This window comes from Cucurbita maxima, unplaced genomic scaffold (assembly GCF_002738345.1).
Source record: "Cucurbita maxima cultivar Rimu unplaced genomic scaffold, Cmax_1.0 Cma_Scf00043, whole genome shotgun sequence".
Classification (NCBI taxonomy): domain Eukaryota; kingdom Viridiplantae; phylum Streptophyta; class Magnoliopsida; order Cucurbitales; family Cucurbitaceae; genus Cucurbita; species Cucurbita maxima.
This window is the reverse complement of record NW_019272059.1, coordinates 426,996-444,314: the sequence shown is the minus strand read 5'-3', so window position 1 is coordinate 444,314 and position 17,319 is coordinate 426,996. Positions and strand designations below refer to the sequence as shown.

Genomic DNA, 17,319 nt, shown 5'->3' with positions numbered 1-17,319 from the left:
CTGCTTGCGGTAAGATTAAGTTGTTACAAATGATATTAGAGTCAGATACCAGGTGGTGTGCCAATGAGGACTTTGGACCACCTAGGGAGATGGATTGTGAGATCATATATTAGTTGGAGAGGACAATGAAACATTCTTTATAAAGGCATGGAAACCTCTCCCTACTAGATACAAGGATGACGACAATACGTAATAAACCAAAGTAAATAATATCTACTATGGGTGGGTTTGGACTGTTACAAAAATAAAAGTACCTTTCACGGGATCATAATAATATTGGAATTGGGTTTATAGTATCCTTACCGAGATCATAAAGTATTTATAAGACAATTTGACTTAAATTGTTTGTATTATTTTCACGATTAGGATTGCAAAAAACTTTTCCCCTCTTCTTTGGAATCGGACTTGAAAAAACGTTAACTTGAGCTCACATGGACCGACTGATTTGTTTTGAGACTCTTATTATTAGAGATGTTTATTGGACGGGACAAAGACGAGGGCAAAGAAGTTTTCCTCATCTCTGCCACCTATTTCAACCTCCATTATCTCAAAAAATTTTAGTTTCATCTAAAAAAATATATAAATTAAACGGTTATCATCAAGTTTCATCTAAAAAAAACTTCATTGTTATTGAAACTTGGGCATAGGTCAACATTTTAGTGATACGAACTATTTCAAACAACACCAAATAAGATATAATAATTGTTGGATGATGAAAGTCCCACAGGCTAATTTAGGGAATGATTATGGCTTTATAAGTGAGGAATACTAACTCCATTGATATGAGGCATTTTGAGAAGCCCAAGTGGACAATATCATACCATTGTGGAGAGTGTTGTGTTCATCTAACAATAATAATACGTGAAAAGGCTTTTATTACATGTTTTGGACAGTAATTCTAATCGTTCGTTCTAGTTGATCTCGTGCAAAATCACCACTACGTAACATTGTCGCCCATTTAAAAGAATTCAATTTAAAAGAAGGGGAGAAAGTTTAATTTAAGTCTGGACCCTAAGTAGTTTATTTTAATTTTTAATCAAACAATTTGGAGTTTAATCTAAATAGTTTATAATTTCTTTAAAAATAAGGCTAAATTAATAAAATTATCTTAATTTTTTTTGGTACTTAATGGAAACATTAGTATTTTGTTTAAATTTAGCAATGCTATAGAGATTTTCGATTATTTGATAACGAAGAGGAATCCTCTCGCAGTGAGATGCTTAGCTTTCTGGAACAAAAGAGGTATGATTCTGTCCCGTTTTTTGGATTATTCTAATGTAATTAAGTTCTTCGTTAAGAGAGGGACGAGTTCAGATGCTTTCGATCCATTGAATATAATGAAGGTCGATGGATTCAAGCCTTCTTGAATGGGGATAATAGGATTGCAGATGAACTGTTTGATGAAATGCCTGTTTGGTTTAGTTCCTAATATTTATACTATAGAATGTGTACAGGCATGGATTATGCAAACAAGGTAATCCAGAAACAGGAATTCAAATGGGGTGCAAACCTGATGCGATTACTTACAGTATTCTCTTGGAAATGTTGTGTATAATCGGAAACTTGACGACGCAAGGAAGTTTCAGAAGTGAGATGCAGCTAAAGAGGGCTGGCAGATTACTTGCTGGCTTTTAGGATTATGAATCATGGTGATGTAATTGAAGCCATTTGAAAGAAATTCTTGGAAGTTGTTTCCCTCGTCAGATTTCAACTTCTGGTGATATACTTTCTAGCTAATTTAAACTTTTCTGCGTTAGTGATACAGTTATGTTTGTTTACGATGTGTGGTATCTTTTTACTTACTTTCTTATTAGTTAAATCTTTATTATTTTATATTATAATTTGTGTGTGTATGTCACTTAAAATCAAATCTGGTTATATTTTTCGTATCTGAGTTATATGCGATTAATGTCATCATTATTACTTATTACTAGTCTATAACATTGCTTTCCAAATGTTTTCTAAAACTTTCTATCCCGTTTTCTAAAATCTTTTATCAAGAACGGAGTCGAGGCTTGATGTGAGATCTTACGTTGGTTAGAGTAGAATGAAACATTCCTTATAAGGGTGTGGAAACCTCTCCCTAGTAGACGCGTTTTAAAACCTTGAGGAGAAACCCAGAAGAAAAAGTCTAAAGAGGACAATATTTGTTAGTGATGGTCTTAGACGGTTACACTTGAGCATCATATGTCGCTCATGCCAATAGCGACCCAAGTTTTAGTTGAATCATTTATTTGAGGGTAAAAGTAAGTGTCTCATAGTCGTACTGCGAGTCCTGACAGATTGCAATTGTGACATTGGATAGGTATTGCAACGACAACTTTGTTAACTCGTGTTGTGGTAGACCGGATCGATACTTCACATAACCTTTTGTCTGAAAAAAGAAAGGACGCGCCCTTCCTTTCTATGCAGCTCAACCTTCTGGTGGTGTAAATGTAAGTGGAAACTTTAACCAATGCTTACTTTTTATCAAGCCATATTATAAATCATCATTGTCCCATAATTTGTTTTTTATCAAAGATGATTCACTTGAGCATTATTCATTACTTTTTTTTCCCCAATACTTTGCTCTGCTGTAAAGATAACTTATTTAATCCTAAGCTGTGAATATAGTGGAAACTTTGGCTAGCTTGGCAAGAAAACAGGCATATTACTTGATGCTAGTTGATTAGTCTGCTTTTAAGTATAAGAAGTAATGTGGATCTACGAAGCCAAGCTAATATGAGCCTTCTATTGCCATGTTATGTCATGGTCATTTTGGCATCTTATCATTAGTGGCTGTTTTCAGATATCTCACATATTTTGTTCAGATAAACTATAATCAAAATCATCTGATCATGGGACTTTGTTTTCTTGTATTCTTCAATATGAAAGCGTAGATTGTTCTGAAATAGACGGCCTGTTGCTAATGAATTGGGAACTTTGCAAGTGCCTAGATATTAGATCTGATTAGATAATGTTCCTTGGGTTTACATGCGTGCATGGGAGTTGGACTAAGAACTTTATAGTCGGAGTTCGGTAAATTGGATATCATCCTACCTCATTAGGTTGCCCTGGTGAATGGACTCTTTTTTCCTCTGTTAGAAACTGATGTGAAGAGTGGCCAGTTCTTAATTTTGGGCTGAAAAGGGTGATTTTACGAGAGAAGAGTTATCTCTGTTGTCATGAGGCATTTTGGAGAAATCAAAAGCAAAGCCACGAGAGCTAATGCTCAAAGTGGACTCATACCATTATGGAGGTTTATGGTTCCTGCAAATGGTATCAGAGCTAGACACCTCCCTAAAGGGGTAGATTGTGAGATTCAATGTTGGTTGGAAAGAATAACAAAACATTTCTTCAAAGAGTATGGAAACCTCTTCCAAATAGACGCATTTTAAAACCGGAGGGAAAGTCCAGAAAGAAAAACATTTCTTAACACGTTGAGCCTGTGGGCTTAGCTGTTACACCGTTTTAAGAGTAGTCATAAACCTATTCTCCAATATTTTTTTGAAAGGCAGGTCCAACCAATTTCTTTGTTGAATCTCACTAACTATTAACTTTTGAAGAACTTGAGAGTCCCACTTGGAAGTTGGAGGCTGCTGTGTAATTAAAATATATATATATTTGAACGAACCTTTACATAAGCCCAACTAAAAAGAATCTAGGATTTCTGTGTTTTATATTACATGTCCTTACACACTTTGCTACACAAGGAGGGTGGGATGCCTTTATTTATAGTGGTTGAATACAAGTTATAATATGAAAAAAAAAAAAAAATGTCGCAAAAGAAAACCAGAAAACCAGAACTTTCAAACTACATTATCTTCAAGATTTCCCCCAAGGATTTGATAATCATTAGAGGAGTTCAAAAGATTGATAATTCGAAAAACCCGATCAACCTAATTCATTCTACACGATTTGGGTTTGTTAAGGATTATTAAGAGAAATAGTCCCACACTGACTAATTAAGGAGAAAATCATGAGTTTAAGGAACACAATCTTCATTGGTCTGATACCTTTTGGATTGGAGAAACAAAAAACAAAACCACAAGAGCTTAGGTTCAAAATAAACAATATCATGTCATTGTGAAGATTCGTTGTTTCTAACATAGTATCAAAGTCATGCTCTTAACTTAATTGGGAGCTTCGAAAGTGTAGTTAAAGTGACTCAAGTATCGAAGAAATGATATACCTTGTTCCATAGCTCCAAAGAAGAAAGCTAACTAATCACAAACCAAAGTTACTTTTTTTTTTTTTTTTAATATTTTTACCTTAACCATTATAGTGACCTCTTCTTCTGCCTATTTTGCTCTTACTTTCATTTAGGATTCTTTGGTGTTATCACTCTTATTGACCATTCATTTTGGGACAACTATTTCATTGTATGCCTTCCTGTGGATATTAAGTGGATCAATTCCACTTCTTTTATGATTAATTGATTGAATATTTGGTTACAACTTAGTGGATTAGTTTCATTCATTGCTACTGATCCACACCAAAACTTGTTGTGAATGATTGTTTGAAGATTTCATAAGTTTCTCCGTGGAAGAAGGAGAAGATTGTGCCACTACAGTGAAACGAGCTAGCTCACATGATACACGAGAGGCTCCACATGTGTAATAAGTTCAAAAAAGGATGCTAAAAGAGGTTGAAGCTTTCGCATTTGTGTCCATTCGAATTTATTTTGCGCGTGATTCTAAAGATGTGAAGAGGATGTACCTTTATTCTTTCATTCATGTTTAGATTTTTCAACTAATGAATCGAAATCAAAACTCGATTCTGTTAATGTATAAATCACTCTCAAAAAATCGAAGAGACCAACGCAAACTTGTTATCTCAATCTATCGTCATCGAGTAGTTGTAACGTCGCAAAATTCATCCTCTTAATTCAATAATGTGTGAGGTTGGGTTTCAAATTTCTAACATTTTGATCAAAGTATATGTCATAATAAGGTTAAATAGATTCGACGGCTAACTTTTTTCTATATAATCCTCTTATTTTCTTCCTTCTTTCATCCATCTATACACACACTAAATAAGGTTTCTTGAGAAGAGTCACTAAAGACGCAGAAGTTTAGTCATTGTTTGTCTTCCATATTTCTTTGTCTATTTTTAGTCTATAATTTCATTAAAATTTCCAAAATTTTGGGTTTATTTTAAAAATAAAAAACTTCTTTTATTAATTTTTTTAAAAAAATATTATGGGAATCATAAATATTTACATGCATTCATTTTCTTTAAAAACTTAGTACTTCTTCTATTCCTTTTCCTAAAAAAAAAAACATCAACTAACCGTTTTTTTTTTAAATAACATTGAGTAAAATCTTTATCGACTTGATTCCACCATTTTTGTAATTCTAACTTTATCCATTTAAAAAAAATATAAATCATCTGATATTAATTTTTTAACTAATTTTTTTTGGTTAATTCAGAATTTTGTTTTAAATCGAAATGTAATATTTCTCGTATTCGAACAATTTTAATAAATACAATTGAATATTCATTCATAAAAATAAATCGATTCGATAAAATCTCTTATAAAAAGAATCCGTACATGAAAATATACGAGAATATTATATCAAGAAAGAAAAGCACAAAAACAATTGGATTTTTTTTTTTTTTTTTTTTAATAACTGGTTTGGAATTATGATTAATACGAAGTTGATAAGATTTAGTCAACGAATTGGACTCATCAGTTTGAATCTGAATCCCATTAAATTCACAATTGGACATCTTTGAATCCAAGAATTTCATCTGTATCTTCTTTTTCATTTTTTCCGCAATTAATTCCAATTTTTGTCAAACGACTTGAATATTCTAATTCTTAATTTTAAATTTCAACTATATTTTTTGCAATATATTAGAAAACGAATAAATAAATAAATAAATAAATAAATAAAGTTACCTGAATTTGGATCTCTGCTTCGTGAATTAAGAACTAAGGTTTGCAGTGGTCACGATGGGGAAGACGGGCACATGAACAACCCACTCAGCGGCGGCGCCGCCGTGGAGTTACCAGCTGAGTAAGTAATGCACGTGCCCTGCTTCTCCATCCTGATCGGCACGCACCTTCCGCCGCCGCTCTCCCTTCCCGAGAACTACACTTTTTGGAGGCAGGTCGCCGGAGCAGGCTGATACGAGTGGCTGCCCCGCTTTATTGCAGCCATATTTATAGCCACAGCGTCTAGTCAGTATGTGGGGCCCGCCAAGGATTTCAATTCAAAATGGCTTGTGATTTGTGAAGCTTTTCGTTTTCCATTAATTATTCGCCAACTTTCTTCCTTTATTTCACAAATACCATTTTCGATTTTATTTTTTATAAATATTTAAAACTATTTTAATTTAATAGAAAAATTATTTAAATGTTTAAGAAAAAGTCGACGTGTTCTAAACCTTGTTAGCCTGGACCTCTCCAGGAAATACTACAGTGACCTAGCACCTCCCAGTCCCACACTCACCGTCAGTCTCTTTCCGTCTATGCACTGCCACGCCACCACTCTCCCATCGTAGTGCTCATCCTGCTCCCGCCTTTCATTTTATCTCCGTCACCGCCCTTCTTTCCATGTATTTCATTTTAACACTAAACATTAATTATTATAATTTGATAACATTATTATAAATAACTATAAATTGTGATTTAATTAGGGGCCTAACCATTAAATTATATAATTTCTACCTTTCAGTCATAAAGGTAAATCATTTTCAACAAAAAGTAATAAAAAAAATAAATAGTATTTTTTATCACTTAATAAATATTAACTAATATTAGTTTATTTTAGGTCCAATAGAATTTCAATGAATTTATTTAACCTCTACATCATAATATGCCAGATTCAAATTGGAGAGTTAAACGAAACATTCCTTCTAAAGACGTGAAAACATCTCCCCAACAAACACGTTTTAAAAATTATGAGGTTGAAGGCAATAAATAACGGACCAAAACAAACAATATCTACTAGTGGCGGGCTTGATCTACTACAAATGGTATTAGAGTTAGTAACTTGGCAGTGTATTAGCGAGGATATCCCACATCGATTAGAGAGGAGAATGAAACATTTCTTATGAGAGAGGTTAAGATACATGTTTTAAAAATCGTGAAGCTAACAGTGATGATGGCACGGTGGGCTTGATCTCGAAACGCCTTTACTTTTAGGAATAAATTTAAAAGGAGGGTTCTTTTAATTTAGGAGAAATGTTCATATACATCTACATGGACTGAATAATGAATAAATTGATAGATAATGGCAACTTTTAAATAATTAAATCTATCAAATACATAGATTCATAGGTACCATGACCTTAGTCCATGTGTTATTTATGTTTCAAGCAATGATGGCTTGTTGCATTTTGTGAAACTTTCCGTCCCTATTTTTGAATCTAGTCTGCTAAAAAGATTTATACCGCATTATTCAATGAACTGTGTTATTTACTGATTATTATTATTTTCAACGTCTTTTCTCTTTAGACCACTTCCCAACTTTTTATCGTCTTCTCATCTTTTCATTCTAAACCTAGTTAGTTCTTGTCCATAGCTTAGATATCTAGATGCCTTTATTTTTCCATCCTATGTTCTTTCGATATCAAAATAATACTGTTCTTCTTTTGACTTCATTTAATCGAAAGGTTAGTTACGTATTACATCAAGTTTATCTTAGATTCAGCTTATCTAATTTAATTAAAATAAATTATTATAGAATTATAAAAGTATTATTAAATTAGAGTGGTGGGGCAATTTTTAATTTTTAATTTTTTTTTTTTTGGATATTTATATTAAAGTCGGTTAATTTGTCTTAATTATAAATCTTCTATTCCGTCAAATTAAACCCTCAATAAAATAATAACATAAAGAAATAAAATTTACAATAAGCTCATAAGCGAATAATTTTTTTAAAAAAGTTGGGTGTGACAAATGATATATATATTTATTACATTCTTGTACTAAAAAATGGAAAGAAAAAAGAAAAAAAGCGGAAGGTGGCTGTTTGGGTGCAGGCGATACGATAGTGTTTGTAGTGGAATTCCACTAAGACTAAACTGGACAAGGAAAGGGACAAAACCGGAAACCAAACAAAGAGTTCCAAAGTGGAGACACTCACTCGTGGTGTGTGTTAATTAATAATTAATTGGGAATTAGAGTCCAAAACTATGCTTAGTTGACATCATTTATATTTCACAAAAGAATTAATTGTTAATTAAGAAATGTCGGAGGTCGTAGCTTAGCATCATAATAATCAATAAATTAGTGGTTTTGCTTATAAGTGCGCCAAAATTTTGTTCTGAACTTCTTTCCCTTAATGCCCACACCACTAATTATTAATTTTATTTACTTTAATTTTTATATTCGGTCAATTAATGTGCATATTGACTAATAAATTTATAAGATTTTAATAATTTAAACTAGTCAATAATTTTATATTTATTTTTTTCAAATAAAAAAAATTATTTAAAATATTGGCTAAAATCATCACAAATATGAAAATTCTCTATTTATAATTAAATAAATTATAAAGATATGAAAGAGTAATAAATGAGAAGATTTATTTAATATTATTATTTTTTTAATTTTTATTTTAGTGAAAAGCAAGGTGAGTGGCAAGCATGATGTGCAATTTTTGTCTAATCAACCGGAAAAATAGGAATTATTATAAATTTTTTTATAAAAACTTCTTCAGGAAAGTGATATTTTATTTTTTATTTATTTTTGGAGTAAACAACGGAAAAAAGTTACATAGAAATTAAAACTAGTTCGTTCATTTAAGAAGGTGATATTCAACCCAGTTTTGAGTCGTTTTGGTCGGTCGTGCATGGCGGGTGAGCTCATGTGCTGATGTATTGCATCCCAATGTAGTTGACAGAAACTTACCGATAGAAAAGTACTTTGTTCGAGGGTTTTAAAGAAAGAGTCGAGTATCGATTAAGAGGAGGCTCTATAGTATTTGGTTTGAGAGAAGAAATGTTATGAGTACTCTAGCATTGGTTGGTTTATAAGTATGGAAAAACCTTTCGGGAAAAGCTCGAGGATTGATTTGTTAGATTAGCTTCGGTTCCGTCGTACCGGGGATGACAGATGGCTGCTGTATGGTGTTAATGAACTAATAAATTTAATGACGTCGCTGCTATGTAGACATGAGTTAGTGCTGACATGGACGGGTTCAACAGAAATGGGCCTAACCTCAGCACATTGCTATTGTGCAGCAGCCAACATCCTTGCCAAAAAAGGTTGCTTTGTTCGAGCAATTCACGTACATCGCTCAATGTCATGGTTCTACATTTTTTATCGCGCGGCGTCGTGATCTTGACACGCTCACGACGACCAGCCTTAAGGGGAATTAAGCTCCATATATATTTTTCGTCCCGACTTTGTGGCTTCGTCGGACCTTAAGCGAGGTTTGTCTTCGCCAATCGAACATCGCTTGTGCGGAATCCAAGCTTGTTCGCCTATACACGCTGCCTGCACATGCATGTTTAATTGTTTGCGACACATCTGACTTGCCTCTACAGTAGGCCAAGTCATTCGGCTCGACCTTGCGTTTGTTCGGGTCCAAGGTCTCTCAATACAACGTCGCGTCTCTTCTTGTCATCTCGATCTCTATCGACATGGCCCATATGTCTTGACAGCATCCTGATTCTCGGGTATTATCGGTCATCATAACTCACTCGGTCATGCCATTGAGGACGGGCCCGTGTGTCACTCATCTCATCGGGACATCCCAAACATCCATCCATCCGGGTTCTATCGAGGCATTGACCCTCGTACTCATGCCACGTCATTTTAAGATTGTTTTAAGCTAAACACACTTCATTTTAAAGTTTTTACGACTGAACTACTATGCATCTTTTAAGCACTTCTTAACCTTTTTTTTCCTCGTGATCACTCTCATTTGCAAATGTAATCTAAATTCATTCATACACCTTTTCTTACTTAGACGTCACATACACCTAACTTCCATCTTGGTTCGTTTTTGGACCACATCCTACTAAGAGAAGTTCTACTATGATATGAAGGTGTAACTAGTGGGCACGTGACACTCGAGTAAATGAGGGATACATGAATAAACTAAGACCACGTCCAAATGACAGTTACTAGCTACTAACAATGTACACTTTTCGGTGGCTAAATCATTTAACTTCGACGTTAAAGATGTTAACAGACATGGTAACATGATTTTTCTCCATTTTCTATTTTAGAATTAAGCTTTTAAATGAATTGACATAACAATGGAGATTGAATCTGAGTTTGGTGGGGGAATAATATTTGTAGCTTAATACCAATACCAGAAAAAGGCCGACGGAAAGCAAAAGGTTGGAAAGAAAATGGAGATCAGATTCAAAGAATGTGGAAAGTTTGAGGTTGATGTTGAATTTTCAGTTGGTCAAAAGGTTAAAAAGTCTAGAGAGGCATGGGGAATTTAGAGCTAAACAAGTTTGACTTTTGGGTTGAATTTTGGACTTTGACCACTTGCGTGTTCGAGTTGCCATTTACCCACCGTCCAAGAAATCACTAGATATGTCTATTTAATTTGTGAGGTAAGGACCCACTTCGAACTGTAGAAAATACTGCTTTCGAGTCATCGAGTCTTCTAAACAATTTTACTCGTTGCGATTCTCATCAACTCTGAACTCTATCTCTGCCAATGTCAACCCATTATGTCCTCAGTTCTTAGCAAGAAAATTCACCTCTAGTAAATATTGTCCACTTTATCTCTGCCAGTTCACTCTTATAAAAAATGTTTCGTTCCTTCTACTAATCGATTTGAGATCTCACAATCCACTATTTTTGGAGCTCAACATCCTCGTTGGCATCCGTCCAGTGTCTAACTCTGATATCATTTGTCCGTTTTTACACGTTAAGTATCACTGTCAGCCTCATAATTTCTAAACGCGTTTATATGAAATGTTCGGTGACTTGCAAATTGGTTAAATAATGTCTACAACATAAATTAATGATATCCTAACCAGGCATGTTCCGTACCATAGCTTGCTTTTCTGTACTCTGTTCTTTCTGTGTATTGAAAGAGTATATACGTCTGGCTGGCTTTGCTGGCTTTTTCCCGGCCCCTCCTTTACAGCTCTCCTTCTGTCTCTCCCCCATCAGTGACCTTGCCTCGCTCACTGCCCAATCGCAAGTAGCTGTTTTTCGTCTCTTTGTTTCTTATTTTTATAAACTCTCAATGTGACAGCCTTGATGCTGCCCAACACCCCTTCAATTCCCAGAGGGTTGTCTTCTCTCCATTTGCCTCTTGCAACTTTGATCTTTTCCTTTTTTTTTTTATTTATTTTTTTTATTTGGTTAAACTAAAATTTTAGTTTAAGTACATTTTGTAAAATTAGGTCTGTTAGAAACCTTTTGATATAAAATTAAAAATTTAAAAATTTATACACTTTTTGAATATAAAATTAAAAAATATAAAATTCTTTTAAAAAAACTTTATATAGTTCATGGACCAATTTGGTAATTTAATATTTTTTTCGATTATTTTACTAAACCATTGGAATGGATAAATGAGGCCCTTCCAATTAAATGCTACAATAAGTACATAACTTTTTTTACAAGATATTATAACTTGTGAGATTACGTCACCCAATTAATCGGATCACCAAGTTCTTGCCGTCCAATCATGCTAGTGACGTGGCTTTTTCTCTGTTTTTTCAGTTTGATTTCGTTGCGTACCATAAAAAATTAAATCGGCCGACAAAATTCTCCCCCACTTATTTTCCACTTCTATATATTTTTTTATTTTGTTTATATTTTAAAAAAATTAAATCAAGTTTTAAAAATTAGAAAAGAGAACATTTTTAAAAGTAATTTTTTCAAAATTTAAATAAGTATAGAACAAACAACAAATAAAAAATTAAAATTAAATTAATCCTACTACCAAGTATAACCAACAGGTATATGGGTGTCCTTTTTTTTTTTTTTTTCCACAAATATCTGGAAATTAAAAAAAAAAAAAAATTACAAGCCGATACAATTTCTTGAAGTGGTGATTCCACCATCAACAACGAGATTATGGCCACTGACGTACTTAGATTCATCGCTGGCAAGATAAAGCGCCGCCTCAGCAATATCCTTAGGCCTCAATGTGGGGCCCTTAAGATTGGCCAAACCCCTAACGAACTCCTCCATTTTGTCCACCTCAGCTGGCGATGGAATCCCGAAGTTCATGCACTCGTCTCCGTCATCCCTCCACGCATTCACAAGCATCGACGTGGCAACTCCAAACGGCGAAATGCAGTTGACACGTATACCGTAACGCCCAAGCTCGCAGGCAGTGTTCTTAGTGAGGCCAACAATGGCATGTTTGGATGCTGTGTAGGCATGTGGACCCATACCTCCTGAAACACCTGCCACGCTAGCAGTCGAGATTATACAGCCGGTAGCTCTGGGAATCATCACACGCGCCGCGTGCTTTATGCCCAACGCGACGCCTTTGACGTTCACACACATCACGCGCTCGAACTCGTCAGGGTCAAAATCAACGATGCTCTTACGAGTCTTGGATTGGTTACCTAAAACTCCGGCATTGTTGAATAGTATGTCGACTTGGCCGTGACGACACATCGTCGAGTTGATTAGATTCTCCATGTCTTCCTCCAAGCTTACGTCACAGTGGACGAACGTCACTGGATTTGGAGAAAGCGTGTCGGCCAAAGCCTCACCGAGGAGATCCTCCACGTCGGCGATCACTACTTTGGCTCCGTGTTTGGCGAACAGCCTCACCGTCGCTTCTCCGATTCCCTTTGCGCCGCCCGTTACAATCGCCACCTTTCCCTCCAACCTAAAACCAAAACATCAAGCTAAGATACATACATACATACATAGATACATACATAGATACATACACACACACACACATACATATATATTATTTTAATACCTTTTATAGGAAGGGGTAGGGCTGTCCCTTTGCAAGAGATGAATATTGCTTTGAAGCGCTTGCTCGGGCAGCACTTGGGCAGTCATGGCGGGAGAGAGCGATAGAGGACGAAGTGGGGGAGAGAATTGGAAAGGGAATTTATAAGGAGAGGAATTTTATTTTATTTTTTATTTTATTTTTCGGTTCATTATTGAAGTTAGGTAGATTGATAAACCAAATATATTTTTTTTTATTGGAAAAGAAATAAAGGGTAAGGGCTAAACCCGTGCGTGCTCCACGATCTAGGCCACATCAAAATTAATTACATATTATTTAACATATAATCATATATTAATTACTTATTTTGCCAAATCTAGAAGTGATTAGAGAGGGATAACGAAGATTTGATATCCCGTAGGCTTCATAATCCAGCTCACTCCTCCCAACATGGATTTTCTCAATAATTTTAGAATTAATTTACAGCTGTGCAGTAATTCCACCAAATTTTTTTTGATTAGTTTTAAATTATACATTAATTAATTAATTATTACAATAAATTGCCTTGTTTAATATTTAGATGAAAATGAGGCGGCCCAGATCTAGATATTAGCTGCCTAACGCCACGGTCAACAGGATTGGAAAATGAGCTAACCAAAGGTCTTGGTTTTCCAATATTGCTGCTTTCTTTAAAAATATATAATAAATAATCGTACGGTTCACTGTAAAAATTAAATAATTTCAAATTTTGTGTTTGAAATACTTAGAATTTTATTTTAAAGAATAAATTAACGAAAAAATAGGTATATATTTGATATTTTCGAAATAGATTTATAATAGTAAAATCAGAAAATACTTGCAATATATTTTTTTTACAAAATTATAAATTATAAGTCAAAATAGGGAATTGAACAGTTGAAAAGGTAAAAGCAGCTAGGAAATGTACTTTCAACGGAAATTCGGTGATATTTTCGTACCTAATATTCCCAAAATCTCCCAATTTTCAGCGTTGAAGATTCGGTTTCACAGAATAATAAATTTTAAATAAATATTTTGTTTATATTTATATTTATGCGAAATTTTCGTCATAATATCATTTGCTTTTTTCCTCAACCCTTCTATTTTTTTTTTAGAAAATATAATGTGTGAAAAGATATTATAAATTATAGAAATACAGTCCTTCACGTATAACGTTTTGTTAGTTTATCAATATATAAATGGGCCTACTATAGTAGTAAGTTTTAAATAATTTGTTAATTTTCATAGGATTAAAACGTGATATTTTTGTTAATTTTTATTCTAATAAGGTTGTAGCTCGATTAAAATATATCATTTTGTTAGGTTGAGTTGATGTTTTCGGTACTTTTTTTGGTTGAGTCGATATTTTCAATACTATAAAAAATGTTATAATGTTACATCACACATATATGATTGTGTTTCGTCTTTTGTGTTGAATTGATAATTGCGAAGAATATAAACGATTCGTTCCAACAATATTTGATTTTATAAGGCATTAAAATAAATATTAAAATAAAGCATGAAATAATAGCCATAACTAACCATACCACCTTTATTGTGTAAAGATTTCTCCTTATACATTTATAGACTCTGATAACTAAAGCATTAATTTAAAAGTTTCAAATTAAAATTTTTCTTATATATTTAAAATATTAAATATTAATTTAACTTTTTTTTAATTAATTAATTAAACTATTTAATCAAATAAGACCCAATTTAATATGGTGATAAGCGATTTAATGATTAAATCCTCAATAATACCTTGAAGATCATTCAAAAGACACCAAAATATTTAAAAAAATCCAATAGAAGCAGAAGGATCTCAAGAATAGAACAAATTCTTGGACAAGTCAAAAATGGATGCAGCTAGCAACATTAACCGAGTCAAAGATATCAACAGATGCACTAAAAACCAAGTTGTCCAACCCCCGACACTTGCATCTATATTTGGATTGTACTAGACTTACCCAAATAAATACAAACACAACCTACCTAGCATACACCATTATCAAGCTTTTTGTCTTTTTACAGAGAAAACTTGCATATCGACAAGTATTTGTGGATTATTAACTCCTCAATCCTCGTGATCCCAAACATCAGCCACGCTCCTCAAGGGTCCAGCCTCTTTGTTCACAAATAGATCTTCTCCACTTAGCACTCGTTTCTAAGCCACAAAGTCACCTTTCAATTTCTATCACCCTTCATATAAGCAACAGAAGATGGGATGGGTTTACTTTTCTTACCTGATTTGGGATCCTACAAAGAGCTTCAAAGTCCTCATTCGGTATTTCCCATCCAAACACACCAATGTTCTCTTTGATTCTCTCCGAGTGAGTTGATTTTGGAATGGCGCTAGTTCCCCTCTGAATAGCCCACCTCACAAGAATTTGGCCTGGAGTTTTCTTCAGCTTCTTCGCTACTCTTTCAATCGCCTCGTCGTGAATTAAATCTCTCCCTCCTTCTGATGACCCTAGAGGCGAATAGGCCTACAAAAATACATCAATTCTGCTTTCGTTCATGGCCTTGCTTTAAAATTGAATAAATTGCAACCCGGTTCGGTTACGATTTGGTTGTTGGTGCTCGAAGATTGGGACTCGTTTTCATCCTTCTTAAGGTAAGGAAGCCAAATTCCAAATAACCATCATATTATTCAAGTGACTAGCATATCTTACAGTGACATGGATGCCATTTTTCCTGCAAGCCTCTAGCATTTTATCATTTCTCCATCCTGGGTGCATTTCCATCTGGCACGACACGAGATAAAGACAATACGAGAGTTAGTTGAGACACACTGTCGAGGATACATTGACTAATTAAGAGGAGGATCATGAGTTTATAAGTATGACACAGTATCTCCTTTTAGAAATAGTGTTTATGGTAAATATGGTAGAAGTTCGTGATTCCTAATATTAACCTGACATACGGATGGCATTGTTTGGGCAAAACGGAGCAAGTTGTCGAGTTTCTTCACAGTAAAATTGCTAATCCCGATGTCCCTAACCAGATTTTCCTTTACAAGCTTCTCCATTTCTCTCCACACGCCTTCCATGTCCAACTCCAAAACTTCCCCTTCTTTTGGAGGCCTGCTGGCTCCTTCTTTGAGATGGAAGGGCCAGTGAATCTGATGTACAACAACTCAATTTTCCATATTAAAAATGAACTTTAGTTGATATCAACCAAATTGAAATGGGGTTTAGTTTTTCAAATACCAAGAAAAGATCAAGGTAGTCAACTTGGAGTTCTTGAAGAGCATTGTTTAATGCGATTCTAACTCTGTCTGGGGACAGGTCAGAGCACCTAAAACACATGGAACCAGATAGGAACAGATATCAACCAAGTCCAAGTTTGGTACTCACATTTGACTTTCAGTTTATTGTTTACCAAAGCTTAGTGGTGATAAAAAGGTCTTCCCTACGGATTCCTGCTTTCATTGCCGCTTGTAGACCAAAACCCACCTGCAAGAGTTTTACACAAGTGCAATACAAAATTTTGCTGTCTAATGGTCATTATAATGGAAATTATGTTGGGGTTGGGGAGTAATTCTCAGTTTATAAGTGTTTGAATACTATCTTCATTGGCATAGACATATAAGTGTTGAATATTATCTCCATTGGCATACAAGTGTTGAATACTATCTTCATTGGCATAGACATATAAGTGTTGAATATTATCTCCATTGGCATACAAGTGTTGAATATTATCTCCATTGGCATGAGAAGCCATTAGAGCTTGTACTTAAAGTGGACAATATCATACCATTGTAGAGATCCGTGATTCCTAATATGACATCAAAACTTAGAAATGTCGATAAAATTCTCAAATTTTGAACAAAGAATTGCGTCCCTCGAAGGTGTAGTCAAGAGTGACTACAGTGTCGAACAAATTGTGTATTTTGTTCGAGAGCTCCATAAACCTCCGGAGAGGCTTATAATGTAGTTTATTCGAGGGGAGAATTATTGGGAGTGAACCTCACATTGGCTAATTTAGAGAATGATCATGCATTTCTAAACGAGGAATATTGTTACTATTAGCCTGAGGCCTTTTAGAGAAGTCCAAAGCAAAGGAGAGCTTATGCTAAAAGCATAATTCCTAACAAATTAAGCATCTAGAATAGAGGGAAAGAGAGAGATTATGCCTGTTCGTGAACTCCATATTCTGCAGCAGTATCTATGTGCCTGTAACCAGCCTGTTGCCGAAGTAAAAGTAACGTGAATTCAGTAAAAACGTCAATCAATAAACAAGCGAACGTGAAGGCTCTACTTTTGACATGAAAATACCTCAACAATAGCAGTGAACACAGAATCATCTGGCCAAGAACCAGATCTCCAAGTGCCTAATCCAACGGCTGGTATTCTGTGCCCACTCACCAGCGTAAAATAATGCTCTTCATCCTGCACCGTCATAGCAGCCTGTGCCATTTTCCCTTGTATTTCCTTCTCTGCATGCAAAATAGAAGAAATATGCACCA

The 17,319-nt window shown here is 34.5% G+C and overlaps 2 protein-coding genes and 2 long non-coding RNA genes across 5 annotated transcripts; 2 read left to right on the top strand and 2 right to left on the bottom strand.

Moving 5' to 3' along the window:
• The first annotated feature begins 774 nt into the window (after window positions 1-774).
• LOC111470265 lies at window positions 775-16,635 on the top strand. Its single transcript, XR_002715003.1, has 3 exons — window positions 775-805; window positions 7,699-7,702; window positions 16,568-16,635. It is a non-coding gene; the product is annotated as an uncharacterized LOC111470265 (long non-coding RNA).
• Window positions 1,169-4,842, top strand: LOC111470264. 2 transcript variants are annotated; one of them, XR_002715002.1, is made up of 4 exons: window positions 1,169-1,242; window positions 1,475-1,717; window positions 2,306-2,435; window positions 4,505-4,842. It is a non-coding gene; the product is annotated as an uncharacterized LOC111470264 (long non-coding RNA). The 2 variants fall into 2 exon arrangements; XR_002715001.1 differs by having other exon boundaries at window positions 1,173-1,242; window positions 1,455-1,717.
• Window positions 11,855-12,960, bottom strand: LOC111470263 (short-chain dehydrogenase reductase 2a-like). Its single transcript, XM_023115822.1, has 2 exons — window positions 12,858-12,960; window positions 11,855-12,758 (listed from the first exon to the last, which is right to left on the bottom strand). The coding sequence occupies exons 1-2, from the start codon at window positions 12,941-12,943 to the stop codon at window positions 11,936-11,938; spliced, it is 909 nt and encodes a 302-aa protein (XP_022971590.1). The 5' UTR covers window positions 12,944-12,960; the 3' UTR covers window positions 11,855-11,935.
• LOC111470262 (aldose reductase) lies at window positions 14,700-17,307 on the bottom strand. The gene is made up of 8 exons (XM_023115821.1): window positions 17,129-17,307; window positions 16,987-17,037; window positions 16,233-16,306; window positions 16,061-16,148; window positions 15,766-15,972; window positions 15,524-15,595; window positions 15,095-15,337; window positions 14,700-15,015 (listed from the first exon to the last, which is right to left on the bottom strand). The coding sequence occupies exons 1-8, from the start codon at window positions 17,267-17,269 to the stop codon at window positions 14,926-14,928; spliced, it is 966 nt and encodes a 321-aa protein (XP_022971589.1). The 5' UTR covers window positions 17,270-17,307; the 3' UTR covers window positions 14,700-14,925.
• Window positions 17,308-17,319: the final 12 nt, after the last annotated feature.

Bases quoted from the DNA above. Each gene is read 5' to 3' on its own strand.
- LOC111470262 (XM_023115821.1), bottom strand. From the start codon at position 17,269: ATGGCACAGGCTGCTATGACGGTGCAGGATGAAGAGCATTATTTTACG. The intron at 16,149-16,232 runs GTAAACAATAAA...CATGTGTTTTAG, and splicing joins TTTATCACCACTAAGCTTTG to GTGCTCTGACCTGTCCCCAG. The intron at 15,016-15,094 runs GTAAGAAAAGTA...TTTGTGGCTTAG, and splicing joins TTTGTAGGATCCCAAATCAG to AAACGAGTGCTAAGTGGAGA.
- LOC111470263 (XM_023115822.1), bottom strand. From the start codon at position 12,943: ATGACTGCCCAAGTGCTGCCCGAGCAAGCGCTTCAAAGCAATATTCAT. The intron at 12,759-12,857 runs GTATTAAAATAA...TTTTGGTTTTAG, and splicing joins CCTACCCCTTCCTATAAAAG to GTTGGAGGGAAAGGTGGCGA.